The 27057-nt window shown below is 41.6% G+C and overlaps 1 protein-coding gene across 7 annotated transcripts in view; it reads left to right on the plus strand.

The window, feature by feature from the left end:
• The window catches only part of TACC2 (transforming acidic coiled-coil containing protein 2), a 190057-nt gene that overhangs the window by 36448 nt on the left and 126552 nt on the right, over positions 1 to 27057 (plus strand). For 6 of the 7 annotated variants that reach the window (XM_054982163.1, XM_054982159.1, XM_054982164.1 and 3 more), the window contains exons 5-6: positions 4767 to 10397; positions 11326 to 11436. In XM_054982163.1, the coding sequence (XP_054838138.1) occupies positions 4767 to 10397; positions 11326 to 11436 (5742 nt within the window). The remainder of the gene's footprint in view (positions 1 to 4766; positions 10398 to 11325; positions 11437 to 27057) is intronic. The other variant, XM_054982166.1, reaches the window with a different exon arrangement.

Here is a 27057-nt window from a genome sequence, read left to right on the forward strand (position 1 = left end):
TGATATGTCTTCACTTGCAAGTAAATTGCACTGATTAGGATCAGAGACTTAGAGAGATTCAAAATTAACAATTATGAACCAGTTGGCACTTATGTCTTTCTTTCTTTAGATTCTCTGCTCTTCGCTGTACAGGTTTTTTTTAACAACTGGCTTTTTGATACATCTGTTAGGAAACCAATGGACAACGCAAACTTGCAAATAATACCATAAAAACTACCAGCCCACAGAAAAAATCACTAACCCATCTGCTAGTATGATGCCATTTCCTGGTGTGCCATTGTTTTGCTTGGTTTGGTTTCTGCAAAGACAACAGCTATTCAGAAGCACAGGTGGATGCCATTGCAGCAAATCTCTGTGCGCATGAACATAGATTGTTCCAATGCTTGTGTGTTTCCCCCCTTCTCCCCCTATATAGAGTGCAACTGAAAGCTCCCTGATTTGTGAAGCGTTGAATCAACCCCCAATATGTTATAACATCTGAATGCAGGTGCTTAGGCACATTGTAGATTGCTTCCTCCCTACATATAGGGATTCTAATTATTAATTAAACTGTAGCTTAGAATTCCAGTTTGTGGGGAGAAAACAAAACTCCTGAATATAGACATGTAGTCTGAATATAGTCTGTATTGTATAAGATCTACCAATCTGATAGCATATTAGAAAGTTAACTTCTAAGAAAAATTGCAGCATGAAGGGAATACAAGACATGTAGTGTAGCGTTTGTTGTTTGTATGTTGCTCTTCCCTTTTTCCCAGTCCCCCCTTTCCTTTTTTTCCCTCCCTTGTACTTTTGTAGTCTTTTGTAGTTTTTTATGTTAGATATTAAAAATAAAAAAAATTTACAAAAAAAAAAACCTCCAGTTTTCCCAGGCCTGTGATGTCATGTTGAAAGGAAGTGTTCCCAACCAGAAAACTGTAAATCACACAACAATGGCAAGGGACGCAGAAGGGAGCAAGCATGCACAAGAACATTCCGCATCCATGCCCATCAAGGATAAACAGAGGGGTTTTGTCCTATCTGAATGCAGCCAAAGAAGGAAAATGGATACTGCCAAAAGACCTGTGAAGGAGATTACTAGTTCCAATTCAAACATTTAAAGTCTCATCAGTCAAAATATATATTGATTCATTTGGAGGTATCAAACTTTGGTTCTTTGTATGATGTGGTCCTCCCTAAGGAGATTGATCAACTGGTAGTGAAGCCCCGCCCCCTCTTAATCAGAGCCCTTTCCGCACATGAAGTTAAATCTAGCATTTATAACTAGTCACTCCAACTGATGTTGATCCATCTTGGCCTTCCTGCCTTCTGCATTGTGCAGCACGTATTTGATCTGATATCTAGTTTTTCATTCCAGGCGTTTAAAGAAGTATCAGTGTAGTGTCGGGCTTTCTGGGCTTTGTGATCCGTGTCAGTTTTTAAAAAACTTTTGCACATGCATTGTAATGTTGCAGCAACAGGTGCCCAGAATTCCCCTCTCCTTCCAAGTTCTACTATTCACTGATTGGACATGATTTTGGTGCCCAGCAATGAAGCTCCACTATTGGATGTACCTAGTCATGTGATCATGGCAGGGGCGGGGGTGATCTATCGAGTCCTGCAGCATCCAACTGCTGCAGCGTCCAACATTTTGTTAGCCCTCACAAAATGGAACCTGGAAATCCTTTGAACTGTAAAAGTAATAAATAAATAAAATAAATGAAATCTTCATCAAAAGGTGCATCATGCATGTGGGGTCTGTGCAACCCACAAGCGAATGTATTTTTATTACATGGGCCTGTTGCAAAAAAAGCTTCAATACTGCAACACTTTAAAAAGTTTTTAAAAAGGAGGGGGAGGAAAGGTGGGACGACTTCCTCCGGTGCTTGGAAGGTATTAGCAGGCTACCTGTGACTCTGGTCTGCTTAGACAGTACTAAAAAGTAAACCCACAACAGAAGGAATATTAATGCAGTAATGTTTCAGCATTACTAAAAAAAGCTGCAAAAGGAGTTCAGAGAGCTAAGGAAGGAGGGAGTCTTTACTGGCCAACCAATCAGCTCCTGGGGAAAGGAAAGGAGGGAGAGGAAAAGCAGAATGGGAGTAAGAGTTCTGCACATACATAAGATGAGGCAGCAGCAACTCAACAGTGGCTTCAAAAGAAAATCATGGTATGGCTGCCAGGGGAAAAAAACTCAGGGAAAAGCCAGAGAAAATTTGATTCTGCATCTTATGCCTACCTTCCATGTGCATAACTCTGGAGATCATGAGAAGCAGAATGAAATCTGAACTGGTGCAATCTGACCATGTGGAAGAGACCCAGGTTCTGTGACTCTTGGGTGAAGAGACAGAGACTTTGTGAGCTCTGAGCTTTTTCCATGTGTGTTGACCAGTTGTCCCTAGAACCCAACCCCTGCTTTTCTCATCTGCCCCTTATGTTTTAGAAAGTGCTCCTCCTGGATATTATGTGATCCTCCTGGATCTCTTTTTTCTCTCTACCATAACACCTGCTTCACATAATATATGCCTTTTCTGTATAACAAGTATACACAGTATTATAAAAAGATGCATGAATGCAGGATGAATGCCAGTGATACTCACTCCAAAACTTATGGGAGCCATATTTCTTCATCTTGAGCATCAGATTTACAACTCAGGGAAGCATACAGCTTACTTCTCCAGAAGCAAGGTGGAGAAGTTTCAAGGTGGAAACTACCTGCCAACCACAATCCCTAATGGGCAAAGACTGTGCCCGCTTTCCTGAAACACAGGGCAGGTCCCATTGGGGATTGGTGCTAAGAGCCATGGGTGTCATGTCAAAGAGCAATGTGTTGCTACCAAGTGAGCATTACTGCGGTAGCATAGTGGTTAAGTGGCTGGGCTGCAAATCAGCACTCTGCTAGTTCCACTACTGCCGTGAATTCTGTGGGTGGATTTGGGTAAGCCACTCCTCTCAGCCCCAGCTTCCCAGCTGTATTGTGGGGATAATAATAATACTGAATTTGTTCACTGCTCTGGCACTAATCAGCCCTGAAAGGTGGTTTGTAAGTGCACTGTTGTTGTTGTTGTTATTAATTTAATCATTAAGTGCAGCAATTGTTATGCCTTTGTTCTCATGAGGCATCTCTTTAGCACTCAAACACAGAGGTACATAATGGCACAGGAAAGGTAACAAGCAGATTCTGAAGTGCTTGGCTCGTTGTTCTGTATGTTCACTGCTCAAATGCCTGGAAATAAGGGTTCAGAGGAACCTCAGATTCCCCTTAGCAAGTAGTCAAAGCAGTTTTCATTACTAGATGCTAAATACATTCCACCAGCTGTAACCTGTAATCTGCCATCTGCTTAACAATCACCCTGTGTTTGCTGTTCCAGGAAGGGAGTGGAACAGGAACGTATTTCTAGTTTCTTGCCATGCATAGCTGGTGGGCTGTATTCAGTTTGTCGGTCACAAGTTGTACAGAGCTGGTCATCTAGGGAGAATTCCTTAAAGGGAGCAACCAGTTGAGATCCAGTAGGAACTTGGGAGTCAGTATGCATTCCCAGTCTATTGCACAGTGGTGGTAGATGAAACAGCAAAGATAGAGTCTGATAGCTAGAGAAGACAATGACAGCGGCAACAGATTAGGGATGTTGTGAGAAGGCAGCACTGATTAGTTTGGATTTGCAACACAAGGAGGTCTGGCAAGAGATGAGTAACTCAGTTATGGAACAGTGATGGGTGAAAATGTCTTTCTTGGCACCAAACAAATCACAGAGCCAAGCAGGATGAATGTGAGAAAACTCTTAGGCCCAGAAATTCCAGTATCTGATCTAGAAAAAAAAGAGAGGGGTATTTTGGAGCCCAGTCTTTTGCACGTTTACTCATGTATCTCTGAGTTCAGTGGCCTTTAATCCCAGGAAGGTGTGGGATAGAAGACTTAATTCCTTGATTTAGAAATGTGCTACTAAAAGGTAATACAAGTCTAGAGCTGAACTGCATAATCTTTATAAACCAGGAACAATATAGCCATTCTCATCAGAAAGACCAGTTACATCAGAGAATCTTATATACCCTTAGCACTAATTGTTTACAGAATAATTGCTAATTGTTTACAGAATAAAAGATCAAAAAAGGTTAATACAAACACCCCTTCAGAATGACACAAAATGACACATTTCCCAGAATGCATGGCACCTGACAAGCTTGAGTGACAAATGAATTATACAAACATCTGAAAAGCTGGAGCCATATTTCTGTTATACTTCTAGGAAGAAGCGCATTCAAGGTTAGAATCTTAATTTACGGAACAAAAACAATTAAAAATGTTTACAGTTGAAAGGAACTTTCTCACCTCAATGCAAGATTGAGCTGACTTGTAGTTCAATCTCTACAGTTAAGGAGAAAGGATCTGCCTACTGAGGCAAATTTGCCTCTTGTGTGGGTGGGTCAGCTTCAATAATGCTCACATAGGATTTTAGGAGAGGGGTCCTCAGAAAAACACCCCTTAACACTAGCAAAAGTGGAAGGTGGTAGGAAATGAGGCCTGACTCAATAAAGGAAGCCATGTACTCCAGTTTGCAAGATCGGAGCAAGTCTGTTAATGATAGGACATTTTGGAGGTCTTTCATTCCACCTAATGTTCCTCTCTGCATCATTACAAAGTTTTTGCCTTTGGTCTCTTGCCTCATGAAAGCAAAAAGCACTGCAATGCATGTATTGCATGGCCTTGAAACTTCTATGATATGCATTGTTTTTCTGTTGTTCCACTTTTATTGTCCATTTGAAATGAATAACGTTTCCATTGTTGGCAGCCATAGTAATGAAGTTCTCTGTAGCAATGCTGCTGAAGAATCACCCAGTGCAAACCTACTTGCAGCATCAGCAGAGGTGACGGCATCAGATAACATCCTGCATGAACAAGAAGAAAAAGTCCGGTCTGATTTCTTGGAATGGGCTGAAGAAACGAAAGACAGAAGGCAGCCTGTCTTGATGGCTTTTGCAGAATGTGCTCTGGAATCTGCTGCAGGGAGTCTTGCAGGTGGCCAAGGCGGGTTGCCTGCACTGCTGTTTGGGCCAGACTCTGTGAATGACAAAGAAACTGGATCTATTTTTGCTCCATCTATGGACAGTGACTCAGAAGCTGGCCAGACTACCACCACTCCTGATAAACAGGACAAGGGAGATGCAGGTCATTCTGGCTTGGAATGTAGTCCCCCTTCAGATGCTGCTTCAGTTCCAGGAGCTAGAGTTGCACATCCCAATTTAAGTGGATTAGGACCATTACAACAGAGTGAACAGCTGAGCGACAAGAGGGAGACACATGTCATCCCATTACCCGAGAGCAAAGGAGGGGGAGATAAAATGAGCACTCAAGAGACTAGCTGCAAGGCAGGATTTTTGGAGGTGGGTCATGAGGAACTAGCTGTAATGAAGTTAGGTGAACAGAACACAGATGGTGCAGACAGCCTGGTAATGAAAAAGGAAACCTTAATCTCAAATTATCCCACAACAGGAGGTTCAGACATTGAAAAATATGGAGCAGTTGCTGATGGACTGAGTTTTGTTGCATTCGCTGCCACTATTGATGAATGCAATAAAGATGCAGCAACAAACAAAGGAGATGAGCTCTGCCAAATTTTCCCTGAGAAGAACAGGGAGCAGTCCGCATCCTGTCCTGTTATACCCAATTTGTCTGTTAACACTTCAAATCTGTTACTGATACCCACGGCAAAAGAAAATACTAGGGATTCTCAGACTGGAAATAAATGCTCAGATAAAGTCATCAACAAAGAACCAGCAACTCCATTTGTTACTGAAAAAGAAAATCACTGCATTGATTCGCTAGTGACCCCACAGCCTTCCAGGGTGTCTTTCATGCCTGAGGAATATGATGGAGAAAAAGCAAGTCCTGCATCTCAGCACAAAGTAGACCAAGCTGGCAGCAATAAAAGCGTGAAAACTGAATGTGAGAGTGGAGAGACCCTTATTGTGCATGACCCGGAAAATCTTGCAAATGTTATCAAGGAAAATCCTGAAATGGATCAAAGATTTTCACTAGAGGGAAGTCCAACAGACTTTACCAGTGAGAGTATGCTTGCTGAGCTCATTAAAGTAGAAAATACAGTACCTGAAGAAAACAAAGACATTTCTTTAGGAGGGGATAAAAGTCAGGAAAGTCCCGTTTTAACAAGTCCTATTGTACCTGAAGGGGTGAACAGTTCCCAGGAGACAGAGCTAACTGCTGATGTTAACAAAAGACAGAATAGTTTGGATGCTAACTGGGATGATCATTTAAGATCTATATTAAACAGTGTAAAAAGTGATGCCAGTGACAAAGCTTTGGGAAAAAAACTCTATTCAGAATATAATTTGAATGCTCCTAATGATCATTTACCTGAATCAAGTCAGGGATCAAAGACGGAGAAAGCAGCCACATATCAGAGACAGGGTAACAGTAGCTTTGTGCCTATTGAAGCAATAGATTTACCCGGAGAAAAACACCCACAGAGTTGTGTTTTTTTTAATCTCAATCCAGAAAACTTGCCAGCCTGTAAAATGGCCGAGAAAGTTTGTTTAGCAAATGTGCATGGTTCGCTGCTGCTACACTCTGAGAATAATACTGTTAAGCAGAATAAACGAGATGGCTCCGGGGAACACACAAAAGCTATAAAAACTATATGGGAGGCTGAAGGCAAAGTTATGCAGGAACTAACCTGTGAAGGCAGTGCAGCATTTGAAGAAAAAGTATCCATCCTTGAGCATCAGGGCTTAAATGAATGGGCAGGATTTGCTGAATCTGCTAAATCAGAAAAAACAGAGATCCAGGAACACACATCCCTTTTGGAAAGGGAAAAACAAACAGCAGGCAGTGAGGCTGACTCTGTACCTGTGCCTGTTGCTGAACTAAGCTCTGCTGTGGATATAAAAGAAAGTAATGAAACTGGACAGAATGAATATTGGATAGAATATGAAGGCCAGGTAAATGCCACGGCTTTAGCACAGGAACCTGAAAGCAAAGCGGACTCCCTACAGCAACTTCAGCAGGAACAAATGACAAAAGAAAATGACCAAAGTTTGAATGAGGATTGTTCTGGCAGCCTGCTTATTTCAGCAGGTGTTATGGAGGCTGGTTTTCAGCAACTAAAGTTGAATTCTGAAGACTTGCATGATGAAAGCATAAGGGAGCATAATTATCCTCCAAAGATCAGTGACAATGAAATTTTCTTAGAAGCTCTTCAAAGTAAAGATGTCCAACAGCCTGTAACGATTTTGATACCATCTCCACAAGTGGAACAAGAAGAAAGTCCAGAACCCCTTGTCTCTGCCTGCAGTAACCAACAACACATTTCAAGCTCAGAACTAAAAAATGATAATAGTAACACAATTACAAGTCTTGACGATCAACAGCTTAACAATGTCTGTCCCCAAAACAAACACTTAATGGAATTAAATGAATGCAGCAACCCTCAGGAGCAATGTGACAGTGAAATGTCAGTAGTTGCAGATATTCCACCCCTACTCCAAACAGCACTTTGTGAGACAGAGAGAGAACCAAAGGCATCTAAAAATTTGAGAGATTCTCTGCAAGATAGCAACCAGCAAACTCCAACAAACCTAAAAGAGGGAGAAAGTTGTCCCAGGGAAGAAATCATAAGCAAGTTGAAGCAGGATGATTCTAATACATTGACTTCAGACTCTCTTCATGAAGAAGCAAGTCTGGATGATGCATGTGCTAAAGAATCTGTCATAAACGAGCAGTCGGGTGATTTATGTGGAATGGCAGACGACAACGTTAAAAGCAACACTGGTATTACAGAATGCATTCCAGCAGCACAGAATACAGACCCTGCTAATGCTGCACCACAGACTCTGCCAATAGATCTTAAAATAACTCATGCTGGTGCTGATTCTGAGAGGAATAGAACTGATCATAACCTGCATAGTAATCAAACAGAATTGGTAGGGGGAAATTCAGCTACTGAAATAAAAGAGAATCTGAATTTAGTTGATGCAATAATCCTAAACAATGAACATGGAAAAATAACTTTTGAAAAGGACTTTATGCTCGTAGCTGATGAAGTCACAGAACCACAGGAATATCATCCTCCTCTATTACCTGAACATACAGAAACGCCTGCCAGCAATACTTTGACTAAAATGGACAGTATCCAAAAGACTGAGTGTTTACCTAATGGATCTGAAGCAGAACAAACAGCTCTTTCTGCATCAGCATTTTCTACAACAGACCTCTGTGAACAGCATATGGCAAGCCAACAACCTGCAGACTGTTTGAATGATGGCATTGTGGGTGGGCTACAAAAAGATGAGTTGGAGGTTGCAGCTTGCCAAAATGTCTTAGGTACTGGTCTTGATTTGCATATTTCTGCTGCTGAGGTTATACGGGAAGATGATAATTCTGCAGAGAAAAGCACAGTAGATCAAAGGGATTCTGGAGTACTACATTCAAACAACATTCCTTCAGAGACAGTCCCAGGGAAAGAATCTGGGATTCCTAACCAAGGTTTCCCTTCAGAAGAGAATATCATGACCTTACAAGGCTCTGCTGAGGCAGGCCAGTTTGAAGGAAGTTTGTCACCATTTAATTTCGAGAAGCTGCAGACAGAGATCTCTGCAATTAGGACGAAAGGAGTGAAAAGTGATGTTAGCTTCAAAGCACAGCAATATGACAGCTCAGTGGAATCTCTTTTCAGCTTTTCAAGCTTAGAAGAGAGGCTTCTGAGCCTTTCATCTCTTAGTAAGCACGCAGGCAATAATGAGGGTGTTGTTGCTAATATCACCTGTGCAGATGACAAGCAGAGGAAGCTGGCAGAAAATACACAGAATGCAGAAAGAGACAATCGTGCTTCCATGGAGAATTTTTCCACCTCCAAGATGGAAACAGATATTCCCAAGCAGTCTTCAGAGACCTCTGAAAAGGAAGCAGATGTACTGAGTTCCAGGGCCTTTGGCATTGGCTTTTCTGATTTCAGGGAGCACATCAGCAAAATATTTGAGAAAACAGTTCAAAGTTCTCTGCGTCCAGAAATAAACCACCCTTTGGATGAAGACATTGCTGATGGCAATGACAACCTTGTAGTTAAAGAAATACCAGAATTTAAACAAGTATTGGAAACCATAGATGGAAGCACTGAAAATGGAGAACCTGAAAGTGACCAGAAAATGGAAGAAGGCGTGTCAGCTTTAAAGGCTAAGACTTCCAGTGGAGCTACTCAAGAGAAGGTAGCTCAGGAAGAAAACCTACTCCTGGCAATCACTCAAGACTCTAGTGATGATCGTTTGCTTGGTGAAAACATAATTGTCAAAGAATATTCCTTAAGTGGCATACCATCTCTAACAACATTGCCAAACTTAGACAGCTTAAAAATAAACAAAAACAAGATGAAGACTGAGCAAAGTGAATTTATTGGTCCAGTGAGCAGCGATAATGATGGTAATCTAGTAAGCCTGGAAACAGGAAAACTACAGCTTGCTAATGGTTGTGGCCCAGGAACAGCAAATCTACTATCTTCTCCTGGTAATAAACTGTCTATATTGGCTGCTGTTTCCTCAGACGTTGAACCAAAGAGTGATTTTGCTAGTACTACTTCTGCAGATGCAAATAATTTAAGTAGCCTGTGTAATGCAGAACCAGGTTTGTTTGAAGAAGAGCTAATACATTATGGAAACCTATGCCACTACCTGATGCCAAGTGAAGAACAGGAAAATGATGAGAGTGTTGTTGTTAATTCAGGCAAGATGTCACCATTGCCATTTCTTCTAGATGTCCTTTGTGAACATAAAGTACAAACAGAACAGTCTAGAACATTGCCAGGTGAAAACGAGAACTCTGCTGGCTGTAATCATCTGGATGAAAATTTGCAAAAGGATACAGGATATACTATGCTGGATTCCCTGGGAAATACAAAATGCCTGCCACTTTCTCAAGAGCAAGGACAGAGGACAGAAATACATGGCCTCATAGATTACTTTAAAAATGAAGTAGGCCTTGATGATTGTTCCCCGGGTGACTGTAAACCAGAATCTGGCAGCGTGCATAAGGAGTGTGTAGAAGAAGCAAATGACACTACAATGAGCACAGCAGAAACAGAAAGGCATGGCTTGGTTGATACCCCTAAAACAGGTCTGACAGGGATATTATTCACTGATGACAGTGATTCAGCTTTGCAACTCAGCAATTGTGATCAAGGGTCTGATGCTGAAAAACATTCCGAAACCATTCACAGGATGGAACAAAATGCATGTTTTAAGGATACAGAGGTTAATGCTGCTTCTGCAAATCACCATAGAGAAATGGACTGGATGCAAAAAAGTTCCCTTCAGAATATCCAGGATAAAGAATCAGCCACTTCACTACTTGAACTGATGCAAAACCTTCCCACTGAACATCCAGCTATGGCTACTGAAGGATTACCTGCTGAAAGGTACTTAATTAAAAATAATTGTAAAAGAAATTTACCAGTATATTGAAGTTTGATATTGTATAATAGCTGGTAGGGTGGATAAATCTAATTATTGCATAAAGGTAAGATGTGGGTTAGTCCTGTTTTGCAGTCTACCTGAATCTAAATTTCAGTGGAACGTAATATTATTCAGGAAAATGTTTATGGCTTGCTGAGGAAGCAGAGATATATTCTGAGGTGGAGGTTCAGCAGTCCTTTCCACTTATTTCTTGGCCAAGACAATACATTACCTCACAGTTATTAATCATAACTCAGACAGTCCTGTACCTAAAAATCTGGCACTTCTGCAAGCTATCTGAAGCGGCAGACAGAAATGCATACCTTAAAAATGTTAGACCTGGATTTTTTTCTGCTATGCACAATATCCACTTGTCAAAGTTGATTACTTCAATGTATCTTCAAAGGTTTGCTGTTCTTTTGAAATGCCCCACTGCCTTAATATTTTATTATCCAATAACACAAAAGGAGTAGTTTCTATGACAGTTGCCTAAATGTGGTTGCAGTTAATTGTAATGTGTTCATGCAGGTGTTCAGTAGCATGGGATTTTTAATTTGGGATTTGCATGCTGCAGATTTTTGCATTGGTTTTGCATTCTGTGGTTCTCCCACAGAAAAGGACCTAGGACATTAACAGTGCAGCCCTAAACAAGGTTAATTTTCCCCCAGTACTAGAGCTGTTTAAAAATCCAGTCTCATCTGGTAAGAAATCCCCTTTGCACAATTATTTTTTTAGAGATTACTTTCTCTTATTAAAAAGTTGTTTTCTATAGGTTTATGTTATCATTGTTTTGCATAGCAGGAAAATATTTTACATGAATAAATTTCAATTCTATGAACGGAGACCTCTTCTCCGATAACTAATTGTGTCCCTGTTTTTCTATAACCTCAGCACTATTCCTGAACTCTGTCACTCTTTCCTTGATGCACCTGAGAAGGATGTTATAGTAGTAGCTGCCAAAGACCCCTCAGATGAGGCGAGAGATGCTGCCAGAGTAGAAAGGTACAGTGAAAAGCTTTCATTTTTTTCCAGAGGGTGGTACTGCTCCATTTCATCAAAATAATTCTATCCAGGTGCATGACAGTGAATTGAACACTAAAACCAGAAAGTGTGTGTGTGAAGAGTTCTTTTCCTCTCTGTCCCCCTCCTACAACTAGAACTAAGGTGGCACATGTTACTTGCAGGTGGGTAACCAACTTTTATCTGGCAAATCTAATTTTGCTTGACTCTCAACATTTCATATGTGAAGGTTTTTCTAGTTAGTGAAGAAGTGATGGGAATAATCTCACTAGTTAAACATCTGCATATCAAGAAGACACTTAATGAAGATCGAAAAGTCTTCTCAGACAGAAAAGTGGCACCCCTTCCTCTAGATAAACTTACCATGAACTGAACTGCTTACTTAAGAATTCAAGCCCTGGCTGCAATTCTGTTCACACCAAAATAATATCTGGCCCGATAGAAGGCAAAGAGTAGAAACAGTAGCTTTAGGACTTGACATGTGTGGCAACCACATCAAATTTGGAGGGCTATTTTGGAACAGGAGCTGGAATTAATAGCTGCCCTGTGAGCATGTATGGTATATTGATGGAAGATACTGCTGATTGAAAAAGAAAGGCTTGTTCATGCACGTAGAGGAGATGATACGACATTCTCATGATCAAAATGATCAATTTTGACTACTTTTGACTTATTTCTGAGGAATTCTATATTTGGAAGATGCTTTTTAAAAAAGCATCAACAGACTTCATGTATTCTCCATTTCCTACTGTGTCAGCAATAAGAAAATGGGCATTTCTTAACAACCCTGTCAGTTGTGTATCGGCTCAGAGGTTCAAGAGATGTACAGTACAGTTCTAAGCAGAGTTAGACTATTCTAAGCCCACTCACTTGAATCATCTTAGAAAGCTGCAACTCTGCTTACGATGGCACCGTAAAGACAGAAAATCCCTATGTGAGATATTATTCCTGTTGCAAACTGGGTGGTGTCTTTCAGTAGCTTTTGCCAATTCATAACTATGTCACTTTGTACTTGCATATGCTTGAAGAATTTATCATCACCTGTTTTTTCTGTCTGAATATTCATCCCAAGCAACAGCAGCTGCTGCTTTTTGCAGAACAACAGTAACTTTTTTTAGCTTCATGTCTGTAGATATGTCCAAGTTGTGTACTGTGCACAGAGAAAAATAAATTCACAGAGTCAAGAACTTCACTTTCCCAAGGCAATTAATAAGGAACATTGCCTTTGTTCAAACTTGCTTAGTACAAGAATGTACTGCTGTAGGAAGAAGCGAATGAGTGTCTGTTGCCAGCATGCCTGTCTGTTGTTTTATAGTGTTCCAGATAGCCCTCGTTTTGTGATATTAAAAGTGAAGATTGTAGACACCATAGTGTTACAAAGTTAGACTCACACATCTTCCAATATTTCCTCTCCACTTGCATATTTATTGTTATGTTTATTTCCTACAATACACTTGTCTATATTTTATATCCAGTATCTTCTACTCTGTAGTGGTGATATTTCTATTTATTTATATACTTAATGCAGTATTTATGACAGTTTACATTTCATTAATAAATACAAAAAAATCACACGACAAAATGTTATTCATAGCAATGTGGGTGAAAGGCATACATTTCTGATTCAGTTGAAGACATTTTGGGTGCAGGAAATGTTTGGGGTCTTATAGTCCAGAGCTGCTTAATGACACTGAGAGTTCACTCCTGCAATACTCCAAAACTTGGGACATCAAGGAAAGCCTAGAGAACAAAGAAGTCAAGCAAGAGAGCTAGACCATGTGCTGCAGGGGAAAGGGTGGGGGCCGGGGGCCTCAGAAGAATTATTTATTAATCAAATTTGACCCAGGAGAAAATTCCTTCTTCAAGGCTGAAACTACATGTTATAGGAGTTCCATGATTCCTTCCTCTTCTATGTGTTTTTAAAAAACTCAAAGGTAAGCTGCAAGTCTGAGGCACGTTTGAAATAAAAAGACAAAGCATTGTTTGTTGTTGAGGGAAGTGATCCTTGGGCCCAAATATTTACTACCCCTTCCACTTCTATGTGACTTAATAAGTAAAGACATCTGGCTTCACAGTACACAGTCTTGTTACATCAGAAGCTATTGTTTATTCTCAGGTGATTCAGATGCAGCAACTATGTATCTTCCAGAGGGAAGATTTAGTTAGAATGCCACTATGTTTGCCCACATTCACCACCACTAAAGAGGAGGTTTGGGGAACCAAGGGAGTTATTGTGTTTTTTATCTTGGCAATATCCCAAGAGTCCATTCCCACCCTGCATTCAAAGCAAAGTTCTGGATTTCCCTGAAGTTTCTTTGTGTTCTGATGGGCCAGTTATGATGTTCCCCAATTTTTTATACAGTTTGAAATGCTCTTCATGCCACTGTATTCATTTCTAGGTACATCCTTATTTCAAACTTCTGCTCTTTTCCATGCCATAGACATCTTAGAGCCAAACTACAAGTGATGTCTTACCCAGGTTGGACACTAGTCGGCTTCCCTCAAGTTTTGATGGGAAATGTAGGCGCCCTGGTTTTACAGCTTGGCTCTCCATTACAGCTGCAAGACCAGGATGCCTACATTTCCCATCAAAACTTGAGGGAAGCCGACTAGTGTCCAACCTGTGTAAGACGTCACTTGTAGTTTGGCTCTTAGTGGCACCACTGCCAGCTAGACCATTCAATCTGGGGCTTGTTTTGAAACATGACAGTTTGTCTGCATTTGCTGATATCTTTGGCCTAGCTTCTGATAATAAAATGGCTCCACTCTGGTTCAAGGGATACCTCCGGCCTTTCAGCAATTTAGTAGTAAAGCATAAGTATTTAATTCTTCAAGAACTGGGAATAGGGAGCAAGTTAAAAAGGTAAAAACAACTGTAGTAGTAGTAGTAGTTTATTTTCCAAGGTGAATGACCAGCAATTTACAAAAACACCAATAAAAGGTATCACAGAAGAAAATAAAACATCAATAAAACCATTCACAATACCTGGGTAAAATCATTCATGATACAATAGTATAAACTTTAAAAAAACAACTGTAGAAGAAATTTGGAATTATAGATTTCTGTTAGCCATATACTATAAATATAGCCAATTACTCAGAAGAGCTACTCACATCTTCCACTATCTTGTATTTTCCCCAGTGAACTGGAATTTTTATGGAACAGGAAGAAAAAAAAACCTTTGATGTCATATTCCTTCATCACAAAGTAATAGCTAAAGCTGCTTTTTAGTTTCCCTATAAGAATTGATTTGGGATCCAGTTCATGGTACCCTGTGAAATGTCACGAGTTATGGCACTGAGATAGCTTGCTTCCTTAAAGAGGCTATCAAACATAGATTCCACTAATTTCAGTTATATACTTCCTAGAGAAATTTTCAGTTTTGCCCTATTGCTACTGTTATCTAATGAGATTCTGAGAGTCCCAGGAGAAATGTTATCCTAGGAGAAATATGTTGAAAGATTATAGAAAGTAAAAGTCAGGAATGCCCTATACATGAAACTGTCTGGCCCATTCCGCTAGTATATCCTAGACACAGTAGTCAGCATTGGTGGTGTTGTTTGCTTCTTGACAGGAGATGTGCTGTGAAAATTAGTGTGTATTTAGAACTTCCTGTGTGTGTAAAGTGCCATCAAGTCACAGCCAATTTATGGCAACCCCTGCTGGGGTTTTCAAGGCAAGAGACTTCGAAGGTGGTTGGTCATTGCCTGCCTTTGCATAGCAACTCGAGATTTCCTTTGTGGTCTCCCATCCAAGTACTAACCAGGGCCAATCCTGCCTAGGTTCCAAGATGTGACAAGATTGGGTTCATCTGGTCCATCCAAGTCAGGGCTAAAACTTCCTGCTCCAGCTGAATGGCTTTTATCCAGTCACATGACTCCTAACTTGCTTCTGGAGTATGGCGGTTCACTAATCTCATTAGGAACCAGTTGCACATATTGCTCATTTACAGTGAAATCCAAAGGAGACGTATCTTAGTATTTTACCCTTCTTAATTCATTTATGTCAGTGCATTTAAAAAAGTGAAACTGTTTAGGATTAAATTGTTAGGTGAGAAGTTTCTTTGTCTCTCCAGATGTGAGAGTGAAGTCTTCCCCTGTCTTTAAACCATAATGTGAAAAGCTGTCCTTAATACCTCTGATTAGCAGACAGTATCCAATAGCATAGCCTATAGTCCCTGTCCCTACCAAGGTATCTTTTTGAGCTATTTCTTATAACACAGGCCTATAATCTGGGTAGAAAGCACTCCTGAATAATTCAATTTTGCATAGTTTGTGGAAAGCGAGGAGAGTTGGGAGGTTTCCTGACTACCTCAAGCAAGCCATTTCATAAGGTGGGGTCTACTACAGAGGAAACACATGTACAAGTAGCTGTTGATTTTGCCCAACCTCAGGTTAATATCTGCAGAAGGTCCTGTCCAGATGAGTGAAGCTGCCATGGTGGAACACAGGGAGAAGAGGCAGTCTCATAGATATGAGGAGCCAAGGCCAGGAAGGGCTTTGAATGTGATAATCATGACCTTGAATTCAGCCGGTAACTGATGACTACAGAACGGGAAATATATACATGCTCCATCTAGCTCCTGACAGTAAACACGTTGAAGCGTTCTGTACCAGCTGGCGTTCATTTTTGTCTTTGTTCTGCACTACAGTGTTAGATATTGATGAAGGATGGCAGGTACCGCTCCATTCCCCTCAGGATGCAGCCAAATTCCTCATTACTTATTCTTTGGTGTCTTCAAATGTCAAGCAGGACATTTTTGGCAAATCTGTTATATGTAAAAGCAGTTGTCCCTTTGATCAATTTATGGCAGCTGTCCAGCCAGAATTTTGCATGACATTTTGAAGGCCAAGTTTTATTCTTGATGTTCACATGTAATATAGTAGGAAATGTACATTTGCTGCTGTTTACATGTGGCAGGAACCATGACAACCCCCAATCCATTAGTATGTGTATCTGTATAATATATGCTGCTGGGAACATGAGACACCAGAGATATAGGACTGGTTACCAGAGAATGATCATAATCTGATCTGGGAACGGAAAGCTACATGAGACACCTGGGTACGTGCAGGTCCTGCAAGGTTCCCTGGGTAGTGTAGTCTTACAAAGAACAGCCACTCCATGCGATTCTCTGCCAGGGAAGAACTATGGGAGGGATTCTCTCTTTTTCAAAAAGCCTTGGGTTTTCCTCTGGGAGCTTGGGGGCAGTGGTGGGGGACGTAACAGGAGGCAGGAAATCCAGGGGAGCTTTTTGCAAGAGAGAGAGAGAGAATCCGCGATGCGATTCTCCGCTGGGGGAGAAGTGTGTGTGTGGGAGACTCTCTTGCAAAAAGCTGCACTGGATTTCCTGCCTCCTGTTACATCCACCCCTGCCCCCAAGCTCCTGGAGGAAAACCTGAGCAGAGGCTTTTTGCAAGAGAGAAAATCCTTCCCATCGCTCTTCTGCTGGTGGAGAATCGCATTGAGCAGCTTTTCTTTGTAAGACTCACTACCTAGGGAACCTTGCGAGACCCAACATGTGAAGAACACGTGTCTGGCATCTCGTGTAGCTTGGCTCAAAGAAAAGCAGGGGACCTGGCAGCAATAGCAGGTGGTAACTTCTTGCAGCTATAAAACAGAGCAAGAGCATAGACTGAAAACAAGCAAGCTAGTGTCTAAGTATGAAACTATTAATGTACAAGTCATTGTGTACTACAAGACCAAGGCTAGAAATGGCTGCTAGGTAGCTCGTTAGTTGGGCCATTGCTTCAAGTTAACTTTGTATCTACCTAGGCACAGTGCCGGATTTAGGGGGGCAGGGGGGGGTCACATGCCCTGGGTGCCATCAAAGAGAGGCTGCCAGGCAAGTCTGCTGGCTGGGAGCGCATGGAGCTGGCTGCAGCAGCCACCAGGCATGGTAATGCTCAGTGTAGAGGCTGGGCCAGGTGGAAGGCGCCATGGCCCCGTGGTACTTCCCAGCCCTCCCTGCCCCTTGGCCCACACCCCTTTCCTGATTTGCCCACTTCATCCCCAGCACAGGCGCTGGCAAGGCCGGGTGGGGAGCACCTTATTCGCAAGCATGGGCCAGGCAAGGGCGATTCACCTTCCGCCCACAGCCCCATCCCACCGCGCTTCTCTCGCCTCCACCACCCTGAGAACTTCACCGAGCAGCAGATGAGCTTGCCCCCCTCCCCTCAGCTCACCTCGCCAGCAAAGGAGGAGTGAGCGCCTTGCTGGGCAGTGCCCTCAGCCTCCTGCTCGAGTTGGGATTAGCACCATCTTTTCCCAGCCAGGCTAGGGGATGGGAGCCCTGCATGGTCCTGGGAGTGCGCACACATTTTGCATGTGTGCGTGTGGTGACAGAGTCGCCACCTGACTGGAGTTGCCCTGGGTGCTGGCAACCCACACTACAGTGCTGCCTAGACACAAAAGTTAGACTGGCATAGTTGTGTACTTATGACCCTTACGATCTGTTCAGAGGCTCCATCACAATGTGTGGCTGGTCTGTGGGATCTTTCTTACAGGCTCAAAGATGGGAGTAGGGAGAGACAAAGAAGGTACACAGTAGGAAATATATTCAGAGATGGAGAGATAGTAAGGTTTCAGAGTAAGGACTGGATGCTTTTATTAATCCAAGCCAAATGCAGGATTATGCAACAAGAGATGGGTTTCCTTTATTCTGCTGCAAGCACCTACAAGACGTCCTAGGGATACATTTGTTTAAAAAAGCAACATTTTAAAAATTGACAGTTTCTGAATGGCCTGAAGGCCTTGATAACCATTTCTTGGATTTTGTCACTAAGCCCAAACAAGAAGCAGAATGATCTGAAGAGGGGAAACTCTTCCTACTAGTTCTGGCTAACCTTTCAGTTATCTTGGGCCAACTTTTGTTTTCAGCTGGAAACTATGCAAAATGTGATTTCCTGGCATGGATACTCCATCTGTCAAGCGTTGGTGACTTCACTGAGCATTCCTTCTTCAGGGACTCTGAGGTTTTGCACCCATAATGCAAGTTGGAACAGAAATAAAAATTTCTTATCAACCTCCAAGAACCACCATTGCTGAGATTTGAATGGCTCTAATTTTCGGAGACCACAAATTGCTCTCATGAGTTTTAAATTCATGTGCAGGAAGTGGTTTTCAATATAAATTTCTACAGCAGTGAAAAGGTCTGTACTGGAAAATTAATATCTCTGTTCAGCTAAGTTATTAAGCTTTGGCTGTATGCTTAAATTTCAGGAATTTAGTGGGACTTATTTCTGAACAAACACATGTAAGATACCATTGTGTGGTGTCGTTTTGGAGACCAACCCACGAACACTTGTGATTAATGAGACTAAACTAGTTCAATGAAGAAAATGATTTTTCATCTAATTAAAAAGATCTACAAACATATTGCATAAACTAAAAGGGCTTGTAGTATACTGCAGTCTGAAAAAATCCCAACTGTGATTTCTATGGAGCTTTGAGAGCAATGTCTCTTAAGGCTTACCTGGGCATTGGATCCAGCCCCAGTAGCTCGATAACTGTTTAGACACAGGCTTGACTCTGAAAACCAGGAGTGAAATTTTACTTCTGGAATTAGGTTTTTCCACATTCGGATTGCCAGCTCCATGTTGGGAAATTCCTATAGATTTTTTGGGGTAGAGCCTGGAGAAGGTGAGGTTTGGGGAGGGAAGGAAACTTATCGGGATATATTGCTATAGAATTCACCCTCCAAAGCAGCCATTTTCTCCAGGGCAACAGATCTCGGTGGCCTGGAAATCAGTTATAATTCTGGGAGATCTCCAGCCACTCCCTGGAGGTTAGCAGCCCTATGCTACATTCACTTTCCTGCTGCAATCCCCCTGTGCCTTTTCCTTAAAAGCCATTCCTGATGGAATGGCTGGATTCAATGCAGCACAGGGGCTGCTGGTATGGGAAGGAATGAGCAGGATTCACATAATAATGAAGGGTCCCAAACTGCTGGCTAAAGTGTGAGCCCTTTAGCCTAATTGTTGCAACTGCCTCTATAAGACAATGAATTAAACAAAAAAAATGACTAGACCACTGATCTTCCCCTTTTCAAAACCCAGGACCCATTTTGCTGCAAGCACAAGATGTAAGAGTCATATAAGATTGAGAGGTGGGGCCAGAATTATGACCTCAGAGGTGTCTGGGCCAAAAGTATGGCCCAGAGAACAAGAGAGCAGGTTAACAGGAAACACAAGCTGAGTACCGTAATGGGAGACAAATCAAAAGTTAAAAACATCTCAGTTCTTAAGTGAATCCTCCTCACAGTCCTGCTGCTCTGCTCAGTGTATGTACAACAAGAAGCAGCTGCGCTCTCTGTAGAACCCTTGCTGTCTATGCAGCTGCACTTGCAACAGGCTAATTTAGAGTGGCTTTACTTAACCCATGGGCTGAAGACCACTGCACTAGACCACAAGCAAGCAGCTTCTGGTCTAATCCTTTTCACTCATCAGGTGACCCTTAAAAGAAATGTTCTTAACTATACTGATGATATGGAAAATGCAGCAGAATGGATTTTTTTTAATGTACTTGAAATATTAGGGGGAGTTGCTGCAGGGATTAGTTTATCTTGTGCTATTTTATTTAAAATGACACAAATATGTTAGTTAAAAAATAAAAAAAATGTTAGTTAAAAAAATAAAAAAAATAAAAATACTAAAGATAAATGTATCTAAAAATAGAGATTTGTAATCTCAATATGATAATACTTCATGACCAGAGAGGGGAAAGGCTTTAATTACTGCTTTTTTCTTTGTAGCCAAAACCATCGCTACTTACATTTTAAAATTTTTCATCAATTCATAACTGCACAAAAAACACAGCATAAAATAAATAATTGATGAGCAATTATTTGAGACGTGAAAAGGAAAGTGTTATGCTTCCCCAACAAGAACTGATTGGAGATCATTTCAGAAATAATAGGGATAGTACACTGAATGGGACATAATTAACCTGAGAAACAAAAAATAACTAAGGGCAAATCCACACTCACTCATCTTCCACTTATCTTTCGCTGTCATGGCAATTGCCTTCATTCCGCTACCAGGCTGTGCATCCTCACATCCACCCTTCCGGTGCGTCTTCATGGCGCAATCAGTTCTCCACACGCCACCGAGTAAAGCGTTACCGTGGGTGGTTCCATCTTCTGCCATCAGAATTGATGGCGCACGTCATTTCCCTTTTTTTTAAAAAAAAGGGTCAATTATCCGGTATACCGATATCTTGACTTTTGATAACTGGCAATGTACCCTCCCCCTTATCTTTGATTGGCTCATTTTTTCTCGTCACAGAACACTTTATTACAATTGGCTGGTTTGCATCCCGGGCAAATTTGAACTGAGATTTTCACATTTAAGGAATTGCCTTAAGGAATGGCCTCTAGCCACGCCACAGCATGCGATCTCCCACCTGCTTCCGAAGCCTTCAGGAATAAATTTATTTCCCACACCTGCCGTTCACTGGAGATGACCATTGTGGGAAATACAGGATTGCTCAGCTTAGCACCTCACACTCTTGAAAATTGGGGAACTCAATAGGGAAACAGTCCCCGTGTGACATGCGCATGCTCCAGTGACCGTTTCTTTTCCCGCGCAAACCGCTGCTCACTACAGTTGGTTTACTGGTATACCGACCATTATGCACTGTTTTAAAAAAAGGGAAGAAAATGGATTTCCGCGAATATCACGTGGTTTGGAGGGAAGGCGCAATAGTGGCGCGGTGATGGCGGGGAACACGCGGAATGGGAAAGCATGTGAGTATCTGCATGAATAGCGCGCCAATTGCAAAAAAGCCACGGAAACAAATAGGTAGTGTGGATTCGGCCTAAGAAGAGAGAGAGAGAGCTGTCCAGCAAACCAGGTTGCTTACGGGATCGGAGTTACTTGCACCTAAACATATAGTGAACAGTAATACCTTTGCACTGCCAAACTATCAGTATAGACCACCAATCACAGCTATCCCCATCTACCATGTTGTGCCCTTTTTTCACTTTTGGGAGCATGGTCAGAAGAAAGATCAGCATCTGACAGATTTCCCAGATAAAATTGTAAACCAAGGGGCACACATTACTCTAATGTTCCTTTCTCTAGACTCCCACAATTTGCCTCCAATCCCCTCCTGAACCTCAAAGTCATTTCATTCACTCACTTGCTCACTCACTCACTCACTCACTCACTCACTCACTCACTCACTCACTCACTCAGTTTCTAGCCTGCCCTCCCCACAAGCAGGCTCAGGGCAGGCTACAGTAATAATAATCATGTTGCAATACAAATTATACAGATTCAAAATAAATATCCATAAATATATAAGTTAAAATATAGATTAATAACATTAACCAGTGCTTAGTTCTCGTGGCTCCTTCTTATATGCCCAGGGTAAGGCCGATCACCACCTTGGGGTCAGGTAATAATTTCTCCCAGGTCACTTGGCTTAGGATCCTGGAGGTTTTTTGCCATCTTCTGGGCATGGAGCAGGGGCCACTGGGGGTGTGTGGAGAGGGGAGGTAGTTGTGAATTTCCTGCTTTGTGCAGGAGGTTGGACTAGATGACCCTAGAGAGCCCCTCCAACTCTATGATTCTATGATTAACCAAGTCATGATGTCTAATACAGATCACTTAAGACACTCAAAAACACTGCTGGACCAGACAATAGATAAAATCAGCTGGAATATAAGCAGCAGGAAACAAGTGGAGCCAGAGCCAGAGCCAGAGCTCTTGGCGATAGCCACTGCCATCTCCTCCTAAAGAATTGCATGTCCCATTTTTAAAAAATTCTATCCACAGTGCAGCAGGAAGTTTTCTGCGCACTTCCAATTTAAGTAGCCATTTTATGCACACGTTAGTAGGATTTTGCCAGTAGGGATGTACATTTCCATATTTTATGGACAAGATATTAAGTGTTGTGTGAAACTTTTGTTTTAATTCTTCTTGCACCTAATTGTGTAAAATGAATGGATGAGCAGTGTAAAACTATTGAAGTGCAGAAACAACTCAAGTAAAAATCAATTTGTAGTACATGTGAATGGCTTTTTCTCACCTCAGAACTTTACTCTAGAAAAACTCCCCTGACGCCTACTTTACTTCCTTTTAGGTGATGGGCCAAAACATATCTTTTTACACAGGCTTCTAATAAGTGGGTTTATTTTTTACAGCTTTTAAAATTGTTTGCTTTTCTTTTATGGATAGTGTTTATGCTGTTTATGTCCAATGGCTTGTTTTTATTGTTATGTTGTTTTAATTGTAAGCCACCTCTAGGACTTTGAAGCAGCATAGAAATATCCTAAATAAATAAATAAACTCCCAAATGTGGTTGTCAAGGGGGGGAAAGCAGATGGCTTCCCTGAAAGAAGCTGGAGTCCAACCAAGTATATCTTGCTTTCTCTTCTTTCCTTTTCTGGGTGTGTCTTTGCATCAGTGAAGTGTAAGGGAATCATATTTTCCAGTTGTAGCTTCCCGTATTCCAGAGCTCTGTTTCTTGTCTTGTTAATGTGGATCCTACTTTTCAGAGTTAGAGCCTGTCAAAGTGAATTATAGCAAAAAGGGTATCCATTAACTCTTAACACTCTTTGTTGTAGTTATCAATTGTTTGGATTTACTGAAGTCAGTAGAAAACCATCCCAAATTCTAAAGCTTTTTAGGACGTGAGTTATTTTTCTGTGGCTTTGGTTGCACCACCTGATGGACTTGTTTCACTTTCCTTTTCACTGATCCAGGGCTGTATCTAGAGATCTGTGAACACAAGGATCAGAGATCTTTCCATGTTGCCCTCTGCTCAGCAGCCCACCTGACCCAGAAACTTTGCTTCTCAGAGTCATGGCTACACAGGTCAGGTGACTGAGTTGAAGATGGGAAAGAGAAAAATTGCCTAATCTCTCTCTTTTTACTTCAGTGCAATTCTGACAATTCCACCTTCCCTCTTCATGCTGCTGCATAAAGAGCCTGAATTACTGGATATTTAGGGGCAGAGCCTAGAGATGGCAGAGGGATTTTGGGGGGGGGGTGCTCAGCAGGAAGTCTGCCCCCCAAAGCTGTGATTTTCTTCAGGGGGATCCTACCAAGCCATATGACTATTAGTCTTTTCAGGTTCTATGCCATATTTGTATTCTATTATCAAACATTCTCAAATGAAAGGAATGACTGAGGTTGTGCAAGCAAAGACATTCACATGGCAATCATGTTAGAACTGCAGAGTGAGGCCAGGCTGTTCTAAGACTCACTTTTTTTGCAATTACAAGCCTCCAGAAACTGTGATTGATTTCCAGGCAATAGAGGTCAGTTTCTATGGACAAAAAGGCAGCTTTGGATAGTGGATTCTATGGGATCACCCTGTGGCATCACATCCCTGTATAGTTCCCTCCTCTCCATAGACCCTACCCTTCCCGAGCTCTGCTCAGCCGCGCACCACCTGCATCTTTTCAAGCCCAGACCCATTTGGCCCCACTTTTATAAGCGTCAGTGAATCAAACAGAAGTCCAAGATTGTGGGGAGAGTGTTAGACAGAAAGGAGGTAAAGATTTTTGCGGATTTGAGATTTTTAAACAGTTTGATTTAACCGGTGGGAGTGGGGGGTGGGATTGCCAGGGCGAGTGGAAAGCGTTTGGAAAATGCAGAACAGCTATCTGCTTGTCATGACTCAAAAACTCCTGGAAAGCAACTTCTGTAGGCGCTGGAGAGAAAAGAATAAAAACCACGTGTTCATTTTCCCTGGCATACAGACACACTTGTGTTGGGAGGAGGAGGAAGGAGCCAGTCAGTGCAAACTCCAAACTAATAGGAATTCAGCGGCGGTGGATTTTTCGGGGGCGATTCTTCTCCAACACGTTGCAAATGTGGGGGGGGGGGGGGGAGCGGCGTGCCGAGTGCCGACATTCCACTGACCGCCAAGCGGCCTCGGATGCCTTCGGAAAAGCTGCCTGTTTGCTAAATACTGGTCGCTCCTCGGGGAGGAGCCTCTTAAAGCTGTGCTCCTCCAGTGTTTTTTTTTTTTTTTTAAATAGCCATTGGCCTTTTGTGTAGTTCAACTTTCAAACAGCTTTCCATTCTGAGGAGATATGCAGCACCGAACACGAGACTTTAGAAATTCCTTCCTGGACTCGAGGTGTATGTGAGAGAGAAGTTATTAACTTCTGGTGGAGTTCAAGGGGAGAAGAATTTGGCATGCTAATATTTCTGGTTTCTGACTGGAAAAGGTGGAATTTTACAAACGCTTTTCCTAAGGAAAACTTGTCTGTATTGGATGTGTGCGTGTGTGTGTGTGTCTTCAACTTGAGGATGATCCAACACTGATGTTCTGTTCGTCCCCTGACTTTGGTAAGTCTAAAATGTTTGGCTGTAGAAATAGTGGAAGTAATTGTAATGGAGTGACGGGATTCTCAAATAACTATATTAAAATAAAAGTGACCTTGAAAAAGGCAAAAACTTCAGACATGATGCTTTTCTCCAAAATCCCCTCTATCTTGCTGTTATAAACTGTATCCCATGTTATTAAATAACTGCACTAAATAATAACTTTGTTGCAGTACTGTGAAAAGAAACACCCTCAGTCTTTATGCTCTGGTAGCTAAGGGGAGTTTGCACATTGCTGGAAAATGTGTTTGAATTTCTCTGACTCAGGATGTGTTTACCAGTTCCATGGAGACGTAGTGGGTTGTGTTACACAGGGAAATGCCTGGCTTTTGCTTTTATGTGCAGTAAATTGGAGGCTTTAAAAAAAAAAGACTGTGTCGTAATGCAAGGAAGGCCAAGCACTTTGGAGCTTCTTTTTACAGAACAGATCCGTCTGACGTTTATCAGGACTGACGGTTATTGTGATAGCAATGGGCCAGATGGTTAGCATTGAATGCTGTGTGCCCATAACTGTAGCTATATGGCATTACAATATCTTTTATTTAGGTTCTTAGGAAGTATTAACTGCTTAAACCACACTATCTGTAGTGATTTTAGTGTCACTGCACTGTCCAGATCCTAAATGCTTTTATTTGAAATTCTATTTTTATTTCACTGGTACTTAATTTTAAGTCAATAACTGTGATCTTGTACACATGTACTTGGAAATAAGTACTATTTAAATCAAGTAGAGCTAACTTCTGAGTAAACTAGATTAGTAACTGGCGATTGTGTTCATATATTACACTTTTAGCCTATATTACCTGTGTTTGATGAGAAATCAAATATATATTCTTTCCAGTGTGTGTTATATGGTAGAATTATTTAAGCCTTGGAGGTGAAAATATACTTCTACGCCTGTACTATTACAGCTACTGGGTTGCACCTGCTCTCTGCTTGTGGCATATGTTGGTTTGGATTGTGTGGGTCAGTGGATTTTCTCACTTTAGAATAAGGGCAGTTGTAACCTTGTCTCATTTTGTGCTTTAAACAATCCTGTGTTGTCAGACTGAAAAAGTTCTCACCCCAGGCTACCTCTTATCTGTGGACCTGAGCAGGGATTTGAATCAGAACTGTATCTGCTGCACAGGAACAGCAGGGTTTTAGTCCACTGGCACCTTAGAGACCAACAAGATTTTCAAAGTATAAGCTTTTGAGAGGCCAAGTCTCTAAGGTGCCACTGGGCTGCAGACCAACACGCCACCCACCTAAACACTGCACTGGGGTGATGGTTGTTGGTGGATGATCAAAAGTGGGTGATTGGTTCACCTAGCTTGGTATTGACTGCAGAAATTTCTCTACTATTTGAGACTTGTTAAGTTTTAACAGGAAATAACTGGATTGAATCTGGGAACTCTGAGGTTTGGTATCTTTAACAGCTTTAAGAAAGGCATACATTAAGTAATTGAACCTGTTTCCTGTGCCTTATTCATCCCTGCTTTAACGTTGAAGGAGATCTGCCTGCCCAAACCTACTCGCAGTTGGCAACCTTAATTGCATGAATACAAGTTCTTCATGGAAAGGTGTTCATGAAAACAAATGCCGTTCCTCCTCCCCCCTTCAGTTGACTGAGGTGGGATTTTGTCAGGATAATCCTTGCTAGCTTCTGTTGGATTTCGCTTAATTAATTGCAACTTCAGGTTGTTCCCTGCAAAAATAATTTAAGCTGCTGATCTTTACTCAACTGAGGCATAAATAGACTGGCTGCAGTACATGTATACAATCCCCACAGCATTTCCATTTAGAGACTCATCTTGATGATTTAGAAGTCTTTTTGTTTAAGTGGGTTTTGGTTCTTTACTGGAACAACTTGAAACAGGGTGATTAACTTAAGGTGTGTGCATGGAATGGGCACACAAGGGTGGAGTTCAGGCCTCTGAGGCACGTATTTCTGACTAATCTCCTCACCTGGCAAATCTTCTTATTTTGCCAGGATTTCATACAGTTGATGTAGAATTATATTTTCAGCTTCAGATGTGATCACAGTCTCATTGTTCTCTTGCCACTTCAGTCCCATAAGAATATGTTGTGGTTGTTTGGTAGAGACATTTGTATGCTGCTTTGCTTCCTTGAAGATTATCTTTCATAATCAGATTTATTTTATTTCTTTCCTTAGAGTCAGAGTTATTAGAAATGTCAGTGTCATGTTAGAAATGGAATATGACTTGTGTGGTAATAGCATATTCTAAAGTGTCTAGGCAAGACATCCTTGAAGAGAAAACT

Source organism: Eublepharis macularius, chromosome 6, assembly GCF_028583425.1.
Source record: "Eublepharis macularius isolate TG4126 chromosome 6, MPM_Emac_v1.0, whole genome shotgun sequence".
Lineage (NCBI taxonomy): Eukaryota > Metazoa > Chordata > Lepidosauria > Squamata > Eublepharidae > Eublepharis > Eublepharis macularius.